This window comes from Balaenoptera musculus, chromosome 1 (genome assembly GCF_009873245.2).
Source record: "Balaenoptera musculus isolate JJ_BM4_2016_0621 chromosome 1, mBalMus1.pri.v3, whole genome shotgun sequence".
Taxonomy (NCBI): Eukaryota; Metazoa; Chordata; class Mammalia; order Artiodactyla; family Balaenopteridae; genus Balaenoptera; species Balaenoptera musculus.
Window position 1 is genome coordinate 101,408,622 of NC_045785.1, and position 20,747 is coordinate 101,429,368.

The 20,747-nt window shown below is 39.3% G+C and overlaps 1 protein-coding gene across 3 annotated transcripts in view; it reads right to left on the reverse strand.

Moving 5' to 3' along the window:
• Positions 1 to 3,535: 3,535 nt before the first annotated feature.
• Positions 3,536 to 20,747, reverse strand: part of TSPAN2 (tetraspanin 2) — a 43,157-nt gene continuing 25,945 nt past the window's right edge. The window contains exons 5-9 of one of the 3 annotated variants that reach the window (XM_036834427.1): positions 19,582 to 19,680; positions 18,286 to 18,357; positions 15,922 to 16,005; positions 7,276 to 7,362; positions 3,536 to 4,066 (exon numbers count right to left, since the gene is read on the reverse strand). In XM_036834427.1, coding sequence (XP_036690322.1) covers positions 7,297 to 7,362; positions 15,922 to 16,005; positions 18,286 to 18,357; positions 19,582 to 19,680 — 321 coding nt within the window. In that variant the 3' untranslated portion in view covers positions 3,536 to 4,066; positions 7,276 to 7,296. Of the gene's footprint in view, positions 4,067 to 6,056; positions 7,363 to 14,600; positions 14,771 to 15,921; positions 16,006 to 18,285; positions 18,358 to 19,581; positions 19,681 to 20,747 lie in introns of those variants that run through there. The other 2 variants (XR_005017521.1, XM_036834418.1) reach the window with 2 other exon arrangements.

The following is a 20,747-nucleotide window of genomic DNA, read 5'->3' on the forward strand; positions in this document are numbered from 1 at the left end:
ATGATGTGGTAGATATACATAATGGACTACTGCTCAGCAGACAAAAAGGAAATCTTGCCATTTTCGGCAACATGGATGGACCCCGAGTGTATTATAAGTGAAAAAGTCAGATGGAGAAAGACTGCCAATCACTGCCATTTGATTTCACTTATATGTGGGGAAAAAAACCCCAAAAAAGCCCATAGAAAAAGATAACAGGTAGGTGGTTGCCAGAGGTGGAGGGTGGGGAGGTAGGTGAAATGGATGAAGGGGGTCAAAAGGAAAAAACTTCCAGTTATAAAATAAATAAGTCGTGGGGAGGTACAGCATGGCGACTGTAGTTAATAATACTGTGTTGCATATTTGAAAGTTGCTAAGAGAGTAAATCTTGAAAGTTCTCATCAGAAGAAAAAATTCTGTAACTATGTGAGATGACAGATGTTACCTGGACTTATTGTGGTGATTATTTTGAAATATTTACAAATATTGAATCATTATTTTGTACACCTGAAAGTAATATAATGTATGTCAATTATACCTCAATTTTTAAAAGGTTGTTTTTTTATATAAGAAATTACCTCTCCCCCCTTTATTGAGCAGCAAGTCTGAGTTTAAGTGCCATAAAAATTCTTATATCATGGTATCTTCCACTCTAGTTCTAATGTTCAGTGTTGGGTTCTTCCTTACCCTCTCATTTCTTTTAGCCGATTCTTACTTATCTTTTAACACAACTCTGTCTCACTTTCTCTACTTCTATTACCCTCCTTTCACCTACCATTTTTGCCTGGCTAACATCCATGTCCCTTCTTTTGGTAGCTGCACCTTGATTTTCCTTTGGGGGCTCTCCCCCCACCCTTTTCCAAGTCAAATTGTTTGAGTGGAGCTGATGGAGGTAGGCATGCTACTTAAGCTCAACCAAGCCTGACTGATTAAGGGGGGGACATATGACCTAATCTCTTCCAGTAGGAGTCAGTCTCAGGGCTTTAACTGTAACTGTTGGACAAAGAGGAGTGCTTGGCCTGTTGGGGTTTCTAAGCTGCTAGAATGTGAACCTAGAGCCACTGCTAGCCATCTTTGGCATCTCCTAGAAACAGCCAGCCTGAGAATAAAGCCAACCCAGAGAAGAACAAGAGAGTGAGGAAAGGGAGACCTTCTGATATCAGTAGGTCTAATGTGAAGCCAGCTTCAACCCTTAAAGAAATCATAACTTTCCTGTTCTGCTTAAGCTAGAGTTGGGTTTCTGACACTTTTTCAACTGAAAATTACTGATTGCTTCAGCATCTTTTCCACTAGTTTCAAAAGATGCTCCTCATCCCATCCTCCATTTCCTCCAGGACCTTGCTGTTTCCTCTTCTATCTTCTCTTGCTTCCTCTTTATGGACTCCTTTGCTTCAGTATAAAGCATCCTTGAATGGCTTCTCATCCAAAAAAAAAAAAAAAAGCAAAAGCAAAAACAAGCAAACAGCTCTCTCTCGACCCTGTGCAACCTTATATTTATTTACCTCTCTCTCCTTGAATTCTTATTCCAGGTTCTTTGTGAAATAGCCCTGTCTTTGTTTGGGTTGCTATAGCAAAATACCACAGATTGGGTGGCAAAATGACAAAAATCTATTTCTCACAGCTCTTCCAGCTGGGAAGTGCAAGGTCATGGTGCCAGCATGGTCATGTTCTGGTGAGAGCTCTTCCTGCTTCATAGCTGGCTCCTTCTTACTGTGTCCTCACTTGGTGGAAGGGGCAAGGGATCTCTGTAGGGTTTCTTTTTATAAGAACACTAATCCCATTCATGAGGGCTCCACCCTCATGACCTAGGCACTTCTCAAAGACCCCACCTCCTAATACTATCACAATGGGCATTAGGATTTCAACATATGAATTTTAGGGAGAAACAATCAGACCAGAGCAAGAACCTTACACTAAATATTTACTTCCTCACTTCTCATTCTCTTCTTAACCCATTACAATTTGACTTCCACTCCTATCTTCCCTTGAAACTGTTTTCAGTAAGGTCAACAAAGACTTGTTAATAGTCCAACATTCAGGACAATTTTTAGTCCTGATCTTCCCTGACCTTTCTGCTTCCCTAGAGGGCCCAGTGGAGGTCACATATCTGGAGTCTCAATGTAATACATCCACGGCATTTATAACCAGTCCTAATGAGGCTGAAGTCAACATTTTCTCCTGTCATGGCTTTATACCCCTTTTCTCTAAGATGACTCAAAATCTATGCTGTGGTGTTTAGCAGGCAACAGTAATATAGTTCTGGACTATACTTCCTTCTGGGAATGTAATTTTGCTTGGTGCTGTAGGGGTGAAGGTTATAAACTTTGTGAAGGAAGGGCTAGTGTTGTGATAATCTTATGTGTCCTGTTGACCTTGTGGACACTTAAATGTAGAGCATATGAGAAACTTCAATTTGTATTCATTCGACCTTGGTTGTCCTAAGGAATTACACTCATTGCATTAAAAGACAGTTTAGATGGCAGCTATTGAAGGAATGCAGGTAGCTAAGAGACACTCCAGTCTGAGATTAAGAAATGCATGGGGAGTAAAGAATTGTTTGGGGCTTTTATCTTACTAGAGTAGGAGATTATAATTTTTTAAACTTTATCACTGAAATCTTAAATATGAGAGGTGGCTCATATTGTTCAAATCTGGGCATTACTACTTTTATGTTGCAGATTCCTCAACTACAGTTCTAGTCTAGACTTCTTTCCTGAGCTTCAGAGTCATATATCCAGTGCCTGTTTATATATCCTCTTGGATGTCCTGTAGTCATCTCCAACTTGCATCATCACTACAATCTGCTTTTCCTCCTGTACACCACTATCTTCCAGCTGCCAAGAAACCTAGGCATGACTCTAGGTTCCTCTTTCCCTCAATTTCTCTTGCATCTGTCTACTACTTCTTGGTAGAATTTGCAGTTCATTAGTTAGAAATCCTCATGACTCTGGCCTTTGCCCTCCAATCATTGTTTATACTAAAGCTGAGTAATCTTTAAAAGGCTGAAATTTGATTTTGTAAAAATTAATTTGATTAAAATCAATTAATCAAATTAATTTGATTTTGTTTAAAAATTTCCCAAGGACCTCTGTACAAAACCTAAGACTCCTTAGCACAGTTTAACAGGGCCCTTTATCAACTCAGTTCTTGACCTTCCCTCTTTGAATGTTTCCATGCTTTCTCTGTTTCAGGGCCTTCTTCATACTGTTCCTCAGTAATCCCCTTTTCTTTTCTACCTCTATTACTTTTTACTTGACTCATTTGTATGGGTTCTTCAGGACTCAGTGTGGTGACCTCAAAATTCAGGAAACCTCTTTCCTCTGACCATCCTTCCCAAGGTTGAATGGATTCACTCTGGGTTAATGATTATCATAGCACTTACCTCATGGTAATTATACTTGCCTTTTTTCCACTCTAACCTCCTTGAGGACAGAGACTTGTCTTGTTCATCTTAGCATATCAGCATTCTTATAAAGAGTTTTTTCAACTGTACAAAATAGTAGTTCCAAAACAAAGTAAGAAAACAATTCTAATATTAGAATGGGTTGCATCTTACAAGGCAGAGCAGGCCCAGAGAATTACAAGGCAGAGTAGGCCCAGAGAAAAATATAGGAACTGTAGCTATGGCTCTTGATATATAGTCTTTAAATTAAAATAGAATTGGGAAATATATAAAAAACTATTCATTAATTCAGCAAATGAATGTGTTCAAATAGGTATTTGGTATCATGCAAAAGTATCTTTAGTTATACACAATTACACATGTTTGATTTATAATTAACAAAAACTCATAAACATAATAATTGTAACAATAGGTAATATTCATTAGTGCCAGGCATGCTAGGCACTTTGTTGGTTATTTCTTTTAATTTAATTTAAATTTCTTCTATTTAATATAAGTAAAACCATCATAAATTATACAGGACAAAAACAAAAACAACACCAAAGTTTTGGAAGTGTTTCTGGCATATTAGCTAAAAACTTTGTGAAATCAGCATAGATTTTGCTTTGCAACATTCAGGACATATTACTTCTATTCTTCATGTATTCCATGTCCGCAGGAGATAGCCATCTGAATAGTGGATTCCTGAAATGTATTTAGTGGTTGTTGTTAAAATGAGAAAACCAACAAAATGATTAATAACAACATTTTGCATTGTAGTCTTTTTACCTTTCAAAAGACAGCTACATACAGTACCTCACAAGTACATTTTATAGAAAAAAAAAATTCTTGTTGAAAGAAAATAGAAACCATTTGTCTGTCTTAAAATATACCTTAACACAAATTTGATTTTGATGAGCCCAAACTAAGATGATGTAGTTAAATGACTAGCTTCAAGGGTTCACTAGTGCTCCCTCCTAGGGGTGGAGAAAATGGGGCTGCTGAAATCAAGGGGCTGGTGGTTACATGGGAGTGGTGAACCGGGAAAGCTGGGGTGCACCTCCTGAATACTCAAGGGCTGCCCTTGGGGCCATGGAAACCACATTTTACCCATGACACAGAGGGGGTCTCTTCCTTTTAATCTCTGATAAACTTACTTCAGAAGGGAAAATATGCTATCTCCTTCACTGCCATCTTTCCAGGAGCCTCATTCTCACCACGCCAAACCTACTGGCACTGCTCACAGGGGAAAGGAGAGCACCTGTCATTGATGACTGCACAGGCGGTTACACTGGCCTCTGTATCTGTGTGTAATTTTACAGGTTGTACTATGGATGACAAAGGAGCTACTCTGGGGAAAAGAGGTGTAATTCAGGTGAAACAATATCAATTGAAATATAACTATATGCAATAACTTTGTTAGAGTGTTGTTTTTAAGCCCAGCTGCTATTAGTAACACTATAGAAAGGTTACTACTCTTTCCTTTTTTCACCATATTATTTGGGTTGATTGATAGTTAGGCATTTAGATAAGTTGAATGAGTGTGTATAAAGATATAACAGGATTTTAAGATAAATCAAACAAGAAATTCTGGTACATAGAAAATTTAATTTGAAATAAGTTAAAATATTTCATCAAGAAGTTTTAATTCTGTGCCTTGGCACCATACATTTAAGAAAATCTTTGGGCCTGATCTCAAATTAGGTCAGGTAAACAGATATAACCAAAACTTTATACGTGTGTGTATATATATGTACACATATATGTATACATGTATGTGTGTGTATATACATATATATATACACACACACGTATACATATGTTCAAGCTATATATGTATATATATTCAAGAGATATATATTCAAGATGCATATGTAGATTCAAGATATATATGTATATAATTCTACCCTCACTCAGAGATGAAATTCTCTAATTTTACTCATGGCACATATTTTAGAAAAATTACTCCCAAAAGTCACACTTTAATCACATGTGGAACAAATCTCTACTCTTCCACTTTTAGCTAGACTTCTTTAAGGTTAATTCAGATATAGAATGAAACTCACTTTTGTTGAATCCCAGAAGATTCTGAGCTGGAAGAAACCTAAGTATGCCCTTAAGCCTGTTTCCTGTCTTCAGGCAGACAGGTGAAATAAGCCACCAAGAGAGATGGTGGCTTTTTGTTCTTTACTTAAAAAGCTCTACTTCTCAACTACCAGGGTAGAAACATCTATTTCATGACGTGAGTTTCTTAAAATAATCTTTCTGTTAGCTACAGACACAGCAAAGTAGCCATGCACAATTAAATTTTTGGCTTGCTTCCAGTCTGACTTCTTTTCTAGAAATCTTCCTCCACAGTTAGTAGCAGTAGCAAGTATGGCAGGAGAAATGTGGTTCCCTGTGGGAGTGAGATTATTTCAAATGGTTACGTGTTCTCAGCAAAATGTTTTGTAAAACTTTCTCGGAGTGCACACTCTCCTTTAGTGCAGACCCAAAGATTTGTGTTCTCACATGAGTACAAACTTACTTGGGGGTTTCCAAAAGTCCCCCATACTTTCATTTTTGTGTGGCCTTTTAAAATGTAATTTGAAAAAATCCATGATTTACTAAATGTACCAAGTTGCTATTTAAAAATGGACGTATATGTCAATTTAGATTGTAAATTTGGGATTACAATGAAGCGTCAAGACCATAAAGAACACAAACATTTTATTTTTATAGGAGACCTGCACAGAAGGAACATATTTCTGTTGTGTGTGTATTTTTGTTTCCTTAGCTTGTCTCTGTTGTGTGCACAAAACTAGGAGAGGATGTTTTTCTTTATTTTGGTTTGGCTAAGGATGCTCATGATATAGTATATTTTAAGTGGCAAAAACTGTAGTTCTTAATCTATAAAGAAGAATTCTCTAGGTGAATAAATAAGAAAAATACCAAAAAATTAGGAAAATATGTAAACTCAAGTTATGAGGTATTTTAAAGATACAGTGCCAGTAAAAATTCTCTTTCCCACAATTTGCAACTGCCAGATCTCTTGCTTTAGTCTTTCTATGCTTACATCTGAAGAAACACAGAAAAGCTGGAGATAAAAGCCCTTTTGTGTATGTGGGGGTTACAGTAGTTCAGAGAAGAGTCAGAAAAGGAAAGTCATAAAGCAATATTTAAATGTCTTTATATAAGAACAAAAATATTTCCTTAAAAAGTTGTTAAAAGATTTTCTTTCTAGTCCTAAAAACACTCAGTTTTATAGGGCATGTGATTGTCTGTGTGACACCTCTTTCCAGAGCAAGGTTTTTTTTGTTTTGTTTTGTTTTTTAAATACCAGGAAAGTATGACTTAGTCAAATTAGATTTTCCAAGCTATATTTAGTTTTACAGATGTGTTTAGTCCTAAATTCTGGGGAGAGTATGTATATAAAAAAAATCCCAGGAAACCCTTACACCTAACCCAAACACAGTTACTTTTAACACTGCACCATGATCTCTCAATTCCTGTAGCTTATTGCTTCCATAAACTAGAAATCCCTGAATTCTCTGTATCTAACTTCCTATGGCTAGAGTCTGAGAAACTGACCCACTATCATATTTTTTTCCTAAATAACCAAGTTTTTAAAGTTTATCAAAGCTCTTTGATCTTTTTCTGAGAGTTAAATATGTGTTTCTCTCACATAACAAGAATCAGGAATTCCCAGCAAACAGATTTCATTATTCATATACCAGAAACATGCAGATCACACATGAATATGCTTCAGTCAACATACATAGGCATTCACTCAAGGGGTAAACCAGTAATGAGCCAAACATACATACATGTGCAAATGTACAATTAACAGCAAATTATTTTAGATCCTAATGTCCTTTGAATATTAAAAATGAGCCAGGAGACAGCTCCTGTGACATTTGTATGCTCTAGATTACAATTTTCATGTAGAAGTAGCTTCATATGACATCTCGTGAATTTCGTATCGCACAGCAAAGGACCATGCTGAATATCATGCCAAAGATCTGAAACAGAAGGAACCACTTGTTAATGACTTTCAAATGATGAAAATTGATTAAAAAAAAAGGCCAGCAAACTGCTTGCATGTTTAACTCATATTAACAAATAATTATAACCAATAATTACTGAATATAAGTGGCACTTTCATATGTGCTATTTAATTATGGCTACTGGTTAAAGACTTCTGTTAACTGCTTAAAATACATTCCTATTTTATTATTGTTAAAAAATAGCAAGACTCTGCTTTAAGAAAATGGCTCTATTTCTAGCTTATAGGGCAGTTCTTAATAATTATAAAAGACTCATACACTACTGGTTTTAGAATTTTATATTTCAGGTTAATCCCAGATCTAATTTATATATATATATGTTTTTGAAATTTTGAATTTTATTTTATTTATTTTTTTATACAGCAGGTTCTTATTAGTCATCCATTTTATACACATCAGTGTATACATGTCAATCCCAATCTCCCAATTCATCACACCACCACCCCCAGCCCCCCACCACTTTCCCCCCTTGGTGGGCATACATTTGTTCTCTACATCTGTGTCTCAATTTCTGCCCTGCAAACTGGTTCATCTCTACCATTTTTCTAGGTTCCACATATATGCGTTAGTATATGGTATTTGTTTTTCTCTTTCTGACTTACTTCACTCTGTATGACAGTCTCTAGATCTATCCATGTCTCTACAAATGACCCAATTTCATTCCGTTTTATGGTTGAGTAATATTCTATTGTATATATGTACCACATCTTCTTTATCCATTTGTCTGTCGATGGGCATTTAGGTTGCTTCCATGTCCTGGCTATTGTAAATAGTGCTGCAATGAACATTGGGGTGCACATGTCTTTTTGAATTATGGTTTTCTCTGGGTATATGCCCAGTAGTGGGATCGCTGGGTCATATGCTAATTCTATTTTTAGTTTTTTAAGGAAACTCCATACTGTTCTCCATAGTGGCTGTATCAATTTACATTCCCACCAAGAGTGCAAGAGGGTTCCCTTTTCTCCACACCCTCTCCAGCATTTGTTGTTTGTAGATTTTCTGATGATGCCCATTCTAACTGAGGTGATACCTCATTGTAGTTTTGATTTGCATTTCTCTAATAATTAGTGATGTTGAGTAGCTTTTCATGTGCTTCTTGGCCATCTGTATGTCTTCTTTTGAGAAATGTCTATTTAGGTCTTCTGCCCATTTTTGGATTGGGTTGTGTGTTTTTTCAATATTGAGCTGCATGAGCTGTTTATATATTTTGGAGATTAATCCTTTGTCCATTGATTCGTTTGCAAATAGTTTCTCCCATTCTGAGGGTTGTCTTTTCATCTTGTTTGTAGTTTCCTTTGCTGTGCAAAAGCTTTGAAGTTTCATTAAGTCCCATTTGTTTATTTTTGTTTTTATTTCCATTACTCTAAGAGGTGGATCAAAAAAGATCTTGCTGTGATTTATGTCAGAGTGTTCTTCCTATGTTGTCCTCTAAGAGTTTGATAGTGTCCGGTCTTACATTTAGGTCTCTAATTCATTTTGAGTTTATTTTTGTGTATGGTGTTAGGGAGTGTTCTAATTCCATTGTTTTACATGTAGCTGTCCAGTTTTCCCAGCACCACCTATTGAAGAGACTGTCTTTTCTCCATTGTATATCCTTGCCTCCTTTGTCATAGATTAGTTGACCATAGCTGCGTGGGTTTATCTCTGGGCTTTCTATGCTGTTCCATTGATCTATATTTCTGTTTCTGTGCCAGTACCATATTGTCTTGATTACTGTAGCTTTGTAGTATAGTCTGAAGTCTGGGTGCCTGATTCCTCCAGCTCTGTTTTTTTCCCTCAAGACTGCTTTGGCTATTCGGGGTCTTTTGTTTCTCCATACAAATTTTAAGAGTTTTTGTTCTAGTTCTGTAAAAAAATGCCATTGGTAATTTGATAGGGATTGAATTGAATCTGTAGATTGCTTTGGGTAGTATAGTCATTTTCACAATGTTGATTCTTCCAATCAAAGAACATGCTATATCTCTCCATCTGTTGGTATCATCTTTAATTTCTTTCAACAGTGTCTTATAGTTTTCTGCATACAGGTCTTTTGTCTCCCTAGGTAGGTTTCTTCCTAGGTATTTTATTCTTTTTGTTGCAATGGTAAATGGCAATGTTTCCTTAATTTCTTTCTGATTTTTCAGCATTAGTGTATAGGAATGCAAGAGATTTCTGTGCATTAATTTTGTATCCTGCAACTTTACCAAATTCATTGATTAGCTCTAGTAATTTTCTGGTGGCATCTTCAAGATTCTCTGTGTATAGTGTCGTGTCATCTGCAAATAGTGACAGTTTTACTTCTTCTTTTTCAATTTGAATTCCTTTTATTTCTTTTTCTTCTCTGATTGCCATGGCTAGGACTTCCAAAACTATGTTGAATAATAGTGGTGAGAGTGGACATCCTTGTCTTGTTCCTGATCTTAGAGGAAATGCTTTCAGGTTTTAACCATTGAGAATGATGTTTGCTATAGGTTTGTCGTATATGACCTTTATTATGTTGAGGTAGGTCCTTCTATGCCCACTTTCTGGACAGTTTTTGTCATAAATGGGTGTTGAATTTTGTCAAAAGCTTTTTCTGCATCTATTGAGATGATCACATGGTTTTTATTCTTCAATTTGTTAATATGGTGTTTCACATTGATTCATTTGCGTATATTGAAGAATCCTTGCATCCCTGGGATAAATCCCACTTGATCATGGTGTATGACCCTTTTAATGTTTTGTTGGATTCTGATTGCTAGTATTTTGTTGAGGGTTTTTGCATCTATATTCATCAGTGATATGGGTCTGGAATTTTCTTTTTTTGTAGTATCTTTGTCTGGTTTTGGTATCAAGGTGATGGTGGCCTCACAGAATGAGCTTGGGAGTGTTCCTTCTGCAATTTTTTGGAAGAATTTGAGAAGCGTGGGTGTTAGCTCTTCTTGAAATATTTGATAGAATTCACCTGTGAAGCCATCTGGTCCTGGACTTTTGTTTGTTGGAAGATTTTTAATTACAGTTTCAATTTCATTACTTGTGATTGGTCTGTTCATATTTTCTATTTCTTTCTGGTTCAGTCTTGGAAGGTTATACCTTTCTAAGAATTTGTCCATTTCTTCCAGGTTGTCCATTGTATTGGCATAGAGTTGCTTGTAGTAGTCTCTTAGGATGCTTTGTACTTTTGCGGTGTCTGTTGTAACTTATCCTTTTTCATTTCTAATTTTATTGATTTGAGCCTCTCCCTCTTTTTCTTGATGAGTCTGGCTAATGGTTTATCAATTTTTTTTTATCTTCTCAAAGAACCAGCTTTTAGTTGTATTGATCTTTGCTTTTTTTTTCTTCATTTCTTTTTCATTTATTTCTGATCTGATCTTTATGATTTCTTTCCTTCTACTACCTTTGGGTTTTGTTTGTTCTTCTTTCTCTAGTTTCTTTAGGTGTAAGGTTAGACTGCTTATTTGAGATTTTTCTTGTGTCTTGAGGTAGGCTTGTATTGCTATAAACTTCCCTCTTAGAACTGCTTTTGCTGCATCCCATAGGTTTTGGATGGTCGTGTTTTCCTTGTCATTTGTCTCTAGGTAGTTTTTGATTTCCTCTTTGATTTCTTCAGTCATCTCTTGGTTATTTAGTAACGTATTGTTTAGCCTCCATGTGTTTGTGTTTTTTACATTTTTTCCCCTGTAATTGATTTCTAACCTCATAGCATTGTGGTCAGAAAATATGCTTGATATGATTTCAATTTTCTTAAATGTACCAAGGCTTGATTTGTGACCCAAGATGTGATCAATCCTGGAGAATGTTCCATGTGCACTTGAGAAGAAAGTGTAATCTGCTGTTTTGGGATGGAATGTCCTATAAATATCAATTAAATCTGTCTGGTCTATTGTGTCATTTAAAGCTTCTGTTTCCTTATTAATTTTCTGTCTGGATGATCTGTCCATTGGTGTAAGTGAGGTGTTAAAGTCCCCCACTATTATCGTGTTACTGTTGATTTCCTCCTTTATAGCTGTCAGCAGTTGCGTTATGTATTGAGGTGCTCCTATGTTGGGTGCATATATATTTATAATTGCTATATCTTCTCAGATTGATCCCTTGATCATTATGTAGTGTCCTTCCTTGTCTCTTGTAACATTCTTTATTTTAAAGTCTATTTTATCTGATATGAGTATTGCTACTCCAGCGTTCTTTTGGTTTCCATTTGCATGGAATATCTTTTTCCATCCCCTCACTTTCAGTCTGTATGTACCCCTAGGTCTGAAGTGGGTCTCTTGTAGACAGCATATATGTGGGTCTTGTTTTTGTATCCATTCAGCAAGCCTGTGTCTTTTGGTTGGAGCATTTAATCCATTCACGTTTAAGGTAATTATCGATATGTATGTTACTATGACCATTTTCTTAATTGTTATGGGTTTGTTTTTGTAGGTTCTTTTCTTCTCTTGTGTTTCCCACTTAGAGAAGTTCCTTTAGCATTTGTTGAAGAGCTGGTTTGGTGGTGCTGAATTCTCTTAGCTTTTGCTTGTCTGTAAAGCTTTTGATTTCTCCATCGAATCTGAATGAGATCCTTGCCAGGTAGAGTAATCTTGGTTGTAGGTTCTTCCTCTTCATTACTTTAAATATGTCATGCCACTCTCTTCTGGCTTGTAGAGTTTCTGCTAGAAAATCAGCTGTTAACCTTATGGGAGTTCTCTTGTATGTTATTTGTCATTTTTCCCTTGTTGCTTTCAATAATATTTCTTTGTCTTTAATTTTTGTCAATTTGATTACTATGTGTCCTGGCATGTTTCTCCTTGGGTTTATCCTGTATGGGACTCTCTGCACTTCCTAGACTTGGGTGGCTATTTCCTTTCCCATGTTAGGGAAGTTTTCGACTATAATCTCTTCAAATATTTTCTCGGGTCCTTTCTCTCTCTCTTCTCCTTCTGGGACCCCTATAATGTGAATGTTGTTGCATTTAATGTTGTCCCAGAGGTCTCTTAGGCTGTCTTCATTTCTTTTCATTCTTTTTTCTTTATTCTGTTCTGCAGCAGTGAATTCCACCATTCCATCTTCCAGGTCACTTATCCACCATTCCGTCTTCCAGGTCACTTATCCGTTCTTCTGCCTCAGTTATTCTGCTATTGATTCCTTCAAGTGTAGTTTTCATTTCAGTTATTGTATTGTTCATCTCTGTTTGTTCTTTAATCCTTCTAGGTGTTTGTTCTTTAATTCTTCTAGGTCTTTGTTAAACATTTCTTGCATCTTCTTGATCTTTGCCTTCATTCTGTTTCTGAGGTCCTGGATCATCTTCACTATCATTATTCTGAATTCTTTTTCTGGAAGGTTGCCTATCTCCACTTCATTTAGTTGTTTTTCTGGGGTTTTATCTTGTTTCTTCATCTGGTACATAGCCCTCTGCCTTTTCATCTTGTGTATCTTTCTGTGAATGTGGTTTTTGTTCCACAGGCTGCAGGATTGTAGTTCTTCTTGCTTCTGCTGTCTGCCCTCTGGTGGATGAGGCTATCTAAGAGGCTTGTGCAAGTTTCCTGATGGGAGGGACTGGTGGTAGGTAGAGCTTGGTGTTGCTCTGGTGGGCAGAGCTCAGTAAAACTTTAATCTGCTTGTCTGCTGATGGGTGGGGCTGGGTTCCCTCCCTGTTGGTTGTTTGGCCTGAGGCGACCCAATACTGGAGCCTACCTGGCTCTTTGATGGGGCTAATGGCGGACTCTGGGAGGGCTCATGCCAAGGAGTACTTCCCAGAACTTCTGCTGCCAGTGTCCTTGTTCTCACGGTGAGCCACAGCCACCCACTGCCTCTGCAGGAGACCCTCCAACACTAGCAGGTAGGTCTGGTTCAGTCTCCTATGGGGTCATTGCTCCTTCCCCTGGGTCCTGATGTGCACACTACTTTGTGTGTGCCCTCCAAGAGTGGAGTCTCTGTTTCCCCCAGTCCTGTCAAAGTCCTGCAATCAAATCCTGCTAGGCTTCAAAGTGTGATTCTCTAGGAATTCCTTCTCCAGTTGCCGGACCCCCAGGTTGGGAAGCCTGACATGGGGCTCAGAACCTTCACTCCAGTGGGTGGACTTCTGTGGTATAAATGTTCTCCAGTCTGAGAGTCACCCACCCGGCAGTTATGGGATTTGATTTTATTGTGATTGCACCCCTCCTACCATCTCATTGTGGCTTCTCCTTTGTCCTTGGATGTGGGGTATCTTTTTTGGTGAGTTCCAGTGTCTTCCTGTCGATGATTGTTCAGCAGTTAGTTGTGATTCCAGTGCTCTTGCAAGAGGGAGTGAGTGCACTTCCTTCTACTCCACCATCTTGAACCAATCTCTCTCATTTATATGTTTATTTTGGAAAATGTGTTTGTAACCACTTGTTTAAATACACTTGTGGTCTAAATAGTTTTCTATTGCCGGCAAAGCTGTGAATTTTTGCAACAGTGACCACATATTAAAAAGTGGAGCATCTCTTCATTCCCAGTTCATTTTTAAGTGTACATTATGCTTTAATATTTAACTCAATAGTTTTACCAAAGCATAAATTGAGGTGTTTGTACTATGGTATTACTGACATTTTCTATCACTTGGATGCTTCTTTGAAAAGCCAAATATTTAGCAAAATTAATAGCTACTTAAATGGTTTGAATAGAAGGATGGCAAAAAATCCTTCTTGTCCTCAATCGCTTCCCCTATTAATTTTGCAGAGCCTATGATATGCTATCTGTAGGTGCGTTGTTCATAGACTACTATAATGTTTGTTCAAGGAAATCAGTACCATAACTCTCTGATTCTCTACTCAATCCCATCCTACATTAGACTAGGATCTGTAAATGCTGAATTTAAAAAGGCATGTGTTATCAGTTATTGGAAGGGAAGGGGCAGACTTAAGGGAATAGCTGGGATCATGGCTCCAAGCTTTTGGCTGACAGAACTCAGTACCAGTGTGTGGCAGGGGAGACACCTAATGGACATTTTGTTAGCTGATTACATTGTAAAACTCTTACCTTATGAAGAAAAGAATTAAAGAAGGAACTCTGGGGGTTTCTTATGAGTCAAGATGGCCAACACAGGGCCTTCCCCTTTTCCATGGTTGTAAGGTTGGATGCAACCCCTGCTTAGACCTCTTTGTACCTAAAGGGATCCCCTCAGACAGAAACTTTTTCAGTCTCATCCTGCCACTGTCATGAGTCAGGGGTGACCACTTCTAGAATGCTCGTTCCTTGAGATTGTAGAATTGTTGGGAGGGTCTATTTGATACCTCTGTTAATGCAGAATATTTTCAAATCTTCTGCCTCAGAATTGTCCTTGGGAAGCTGCAGACTGGCCATCAGGCTAGCCCCAGGTCGGGTGGGGAGGCCCTGAGAGAAGTCCCTGGATTGGGAGGTCCTCAGCATAGTATTTTCACCCACTGCCCCAGTCCTCTGTGCTCTAAATACAGAAAGGAGGGAAGATGATTGTGTGTCCCCTGAGAACTGCCAATTCATTGATTTCCTCACAATTCCATTGCCCCTGCCTCAGCTTAGGCCATGAATTAATCTACATAGGAGGGCTAGAGGGTAAGTACTATCTTAGCATTAGCTATTATCACTCAGCCCCTGGACAATGGGAATCACCTCTTTATGGGCTTACCTGACTCCAATCTTACTTCCCTCCAACTTTATCTCCACACTGCACTACAGGTCCTTCCAAACCTGGGTGGCTCCCCTCTACCTTAAGGATAAAGCCCAACCTATCAAAAAGGCACACAAAGAACTCAATTATGTGGACCCTCATAACCCTCTCCAGTGTCATCTCTTGCTACACTTACCATAGCCTTCTGCCCCTATGAACTCTTGCACACTCTTCTTTTGTACTTTAGAAGTACTGAGCTACCTACAGGTGAAAGGATGCACTATGCTTCATACTTCCATATATGGTTTGCCTGGGTTCTGGGTTTGGGAACACTCAGATTCTATGTAGAGCTAGCATTTATTGAGTGCTATGTTCCAGACCCTTTATATGAATTAATTCCTAATAATACTTTATATGTATTATCCCACTTAATTGTCACAACAATTTTCTGAGGTTGGTATATTAAAATCCCCATTTTGCAGATGAGGGAATTGAGACATAGAGAAATTAAGAAACTTACAACAAGGGCTTGTAAGTAGTGGAGCTAGCAGTTGAATCCAGACAGTGTGATGCCAGAGTTTGCACTGTTAATCACTACACTGTGCTACCTCTGTAAATCATAGGTGAGAGAGTTTAATCTATGTTATCTTAAATATCTAACAAAGGAAGAGACCCAGAATTAAAAATCACTCATCTAGTTTAAGCTTGGTGGCCTTAAAATGGGAAGTTACTGCAATGATAAACTCAAAGTCATAATTAGCTTAAAACTGAAATTTGTATCATATTTGAGAAAACTAAGTATTGATGTATTTAATTAGCTTTGTTCTTAGATATTCTGTCAAAAACATCTTTGTCTTTTATGAAAAATCTCTCCTAAGATACTGTCATATCACACTTGAAGAGAAATAAGATACAAAGGTTCAAGGCTTCTTAGGGGTCAAAGAAGGTGTGTTCTGGAACTTTCTCACCGTGAGACCTGCGATTCCAATACCGACAATTCCGATGAGGTGGAGCTTAACACTGATTATGCTCTCAATTTCATCAATGCAATTCTGTTTTGGAAAAGAAAAAGTCAGGAGTAACAACTGATGGTATGTGTGAATCATCACCCTGATTCAATCCTTTCCCTCTCTACAGAGCATCCTGTAAGAGTTAACCCATGTCAGCTTCTGTTCATATTTAAACCATTCCTCCCAGATATCACTCTGCTAACTTTAAAGCAAAAATGTTGTTGGGGGAAAAATGATAATACTCTCCTTTTGGTGGAATTTTCCTATTTAGGCCAATGGCTGCTTCAAAGCCCTGAAACCTGGCTGGATGAAGCTATTCTGGGATCTGAGGCATTAAAAATTGGGGGCCTCTTCTTACTTTCAGCAAATAAAAAAAAAGTAAAATATCCCCAAAATAATAGCCCCTTGCTTTTGGATTGTTATTTATAGTTTAAAAGACTTTCTACATACTTGGTCCAATTTACTATGCAAGGTAGGCATCACGTAGTAAGAAGCTATAAAGTCTGTATAGGTTCAAATTTAAAAAAGGAAAGCCAAGTGTTGGGGGCTGGAGGACTGTTCTCTTCTATGGCGGCTGGGCTGGGTGGCCCTATTCTTTCATCTGTGTCCCATAGAGACTTGTGCAGTGTAGGTCCAAAGAACCTTCATGGATGGAGGAATATTGGACAGGGGGCAGAACAGATCACTTGTAATTGCAATTAGTTTCTCCAACTTCTATTTGGTCCTCTTAAATACAGAGGTATTCTCTCAATCCAATTTTGTCCTTAGGCTGCCCAGGTCCTTTTACTTGTCAATGGTCAGCTCTCTCTGATACCCACCTAAGCAGTATGCAACTCTTACTGCTATCCTCACATCTCCTGTCATACTTCATTCATTCATCATTCATTCATTCAGCAAACATTTCTTGAGCATCTGCCTTGCATTAGTCACCAGAATGGCATGGTGGATATGAAGAAAATAAGACATGGTTACTTTTGCCCTCAGGGAGCTCATAGTTTAGAGAAGGACACAGACTCACAAAAATAATTACAATACATTCTGGTAAAAGTTGAGAACCACTGCTCTAGATAGTGGCTCCCTTACTTATTGGAGTCAAGCCGTAGAAATTCTTCCAACCTTCCTCACCTGTACCTATAAACTTACACACTCCATTCATCCGGTGCCAGGTACTGCTGTAGGCAGTGAGCATGCAGATGAGAAAGGCAGACTGCTTCTTACTTCCCCCTCTCTCATTACAGCCAAAGAAGTGCCCTGCTCTGTTGAAAGTCAACCCCTTTACTGGCTCTGGATCTTATTCTCTCATCTCCTCAGGAAGGCTGTGCTGTCACTTATCTCCTTTCCTTCCTACACACTCAGCCTCTCCTTCTCTGTAGCCAAGCAGGCATCTGAAGTCTTAGCTTCCTCCCTTTCACTCCCCACTCACACCCAGTCAGTCACCTGTGCCTGTTGATTCTACCCCTGGACGTCTCTGAATCTGTCGCTTCCTCTCCCTCCCCACGGTATGTGACTTGCTCTAGCTCCTCATCCTCTCTTACCAGGAAAAACATAAGTGCCACCTAAGCGGCCTCCCTCCATTGGCCTCCAGCCTTCTGTTCTACCAGTCACACCCAGCAGCCTGAGTGCTCTTTCTACAATGCAAAACGGATTATGTTAATCCTCTGCTAAGTGCAACGGCTTCTCTAAACTTCCAGGTATAAAACCATGCCATTGCATGCCTTTTCAAAAATGTCCCTCACCATTCCCTCTGGACTCCCTATTCTCTTTCAGTCCTGGAATTTCATGCTTCTGTTCTTGCTGCTTTCTGGGCCTGGAATGACCTTCCTTTGTCAAAACTCGGCTCAAGGATCCATCCTCTGCAAGCTTTCCTGACTCCACTGTATTCTGTACAGATACTGTGCTCTGCCGAGCATCAGCTCCCTTGACTAGTCTGTGAGGCCACTGAAGCAGGGACCATGTGTTTTTCTCCTTAGAGTTTCCAGAACCTGGCATACTGCCTGCCATGCAGCACTTAATAAAGGAAGCATTTATCAGTGCGATGACACCCATGGAAGGGTACGGGGCAACATCCTTAGGGTGCACACCTCTGGCCCTGGTGAGCTTAATTAATGCCACTGCATTTGCATCATTACTGGCAAGTCAGCACACCATTACTCCCCAGGGTACCAGGAGACTGGGACTCATCATTGCTTCACTTATTCTACATAGAATAAAGCTGAGGCTAGAAGCCACTGGCAGAGGGCCTCCCAGAATCACCCCTCCACCCCGAGGGCAAGAACCATCTTAACACCACAGGCAGGATAGGAACCTGGTAGAGAAGATTACCTTGTGTCCTAGGAGCTCCTTTGGGCAGGTGGGTTGGACCTGTTCAGAGCTTTCTTTTCCACAGCACTGAAACTAGAGAGTTAGAAAAGAGATTTTAGGACAAGGAGGGAGAAGCTGCAGCTACAAGTCTGGGTATCACTGCTAAGGACTGGGTGTGCTGAGGCCGCAAAACAGCTCTGAGGCCTGACACTACAACCCAGTGGCCATTCTGGAGATGGTATGAAGAGTCACATAGTCATGCTAGCAAAGCAAGAAACGACTTCACCAAATCTGTCCAAGTTTTATGACAGGATGTGACTGAAGGCAATCCAAACAAGGCAAGAAGCTAGCTGACAGTGTCTGTGTAACTTGCTGTTTTTTAGACAGGAGTTGGGTCTTTAGACTCTTTCTCTCAGCCTTGCTGAGTAGCTAAAGTTTTATGAGCTTCAGGAAAGGCTCATTAACTGAGGAGAGCCTGGGACGGACAGGAGAAGTGGCCACAGTAAACCCCAGGGGCTAAAAGACTGGGGCTTGAATACTGGCCAGGCAACAGGTGTCCTGCCTTAGGGCTACCCTTCAAAGACAAAGGAACCTGTGTGCTGTCTGATGTCCCTGGGGCAGCTGAAGCTGAACAGGATAAATGGTTGGCACCTTCCAGGACAGACCTGTGACAGACAAGAACTGGGCTACCTGAAAACACCTGGCCAGGAGTTCATAGCTACTTCTCCATATCACAGTGGTTGAGAAATCAGGACGACACTGGCCTGGCCCATCTCCCCCGGGGAGCCTTCCTTGATTAACTGCCTGTAGCTGAGAACACTGCACTGACAGCAGGTTCTCACAGGATGTCCCGGGAGAAAAGGAGCATGCCTGTCTCATGTGCCCCTTCATTTTACAACTGAGGGGGCTGAGTGAGGATCAGGAAGGCAAGGAACTTGCTCCAGGTCACCAAGCTGTTCCATGGCACAGCTGCAGCTAGAGATAAGCTTTTCTGACTTGAAGGTCACAGTTGTTTCTGTTACACCACAAGGCCACTCTTGAGAGAACCTGATATTTACTTGGGCGGCTTTCTCGATGTTCTTGTTTGTGTGTGCTCTTTTGTCTCTTTGGGTGCGTGTCCTGACTTCCTCCTGTCGACTCTTTCTCTTCTAGGTTCTACACATAATGCAAACCATGGCTCCTACGAAGGCAGACATATAGTGCTGTTGCCTGGCTTCACTCAATTTATTTTTATTTTTAAATAGGTGATTACAGAGAACCTGGCTCATGTATAATCTTTAGAAGATTCAATTTTAAGGAAGAAGTAAAGTCACTTACTGTTGAGTGGAAGGTGATGAGAGTCCCATTTCCCTTTTCCCTGTCTCTAAGGTAATCGTTATAAGCTTCTTCATACATGGTCTGAACATGTCGTATAGCCTGAGAAAAATACCAGGAAAACAAGAGGACATGAGTGAGAAGTTTCAAACGTTCTCCTTTCATCAAGAAAAAGTCCCTCTTCCCTACCCTTCAAAAATATGGCCTTTCCATATGTTTATCTGGATTTAAGGGTAATTCTGCCTATATGGAACAGATTATAGATTCTGGAGTTTCTAAGATGCTTCTGAAGATGGAAGGATAGATTAACCAAGAATAACTTTCATAGACTAGAAAGATTTCTTAGAGTGGAGGTTCTCAACCTTGAATCGACATCAGCAACAGCTGAACCTCAGTCAGATTCCTGGGCCCCAGTCAGGTGATTCTGGTGCACAGCCAGGGTAGAAACCTATGCATTCTTGGGACTCCATTGGTTACAAGTACTCAAGTCTTTTCATGACCTGGTTTAAAAGGTGTTCACGACCAAGGAAAACTGTTTCAGCATTCAAATATCATAGAAAATGTAGAGAACACTTTTTCTAGTATAATTGCACGTGATCCCCAAATCCATAGGCTCTCAAGAAGTCATAGGATCCAATTCCTCTAACCTACAAATATAACCAGCTACTTTAGAAAAATTCCAGAGGAGGTGACATTTACTTACTCTACATGTTTACCGTTTTTAAAATCTAAAATAAGTTCATAAGCATAATATTGATGGCACATGAATTTATGTAAAATACAGTAAACTTAAGATTCCATTCTTCCTCCTTTTCCATTTCGCTCCTCTCTTCCCCACTGCATGTTTACACCTAAAAAGGCCCCTTCCTCTGTGGATTCTCCTGATAACCTATTCTGCTCACCTATAGTTTGAGCAAAAATCTTAACAAACTGGCTTCACTGGCACCCAGGAGGCTGGCTATAGCCTTTGAGGATGACCTGGCCTCTGCCCAGGCCAAACCCTAAGGACAAAGGACAGGCTAACAAGGGATGAGAATGCGTGTGCGTCCCCATCCTTCTTTCTCATATCTGCAGTCTAACTCCTCCCACATTCCAAACGGGATCATCTTAAATCAGAGAGATCCTTTTGTTACAAAAAAACATAGGCCCCTCTATATATCTAATGAAAG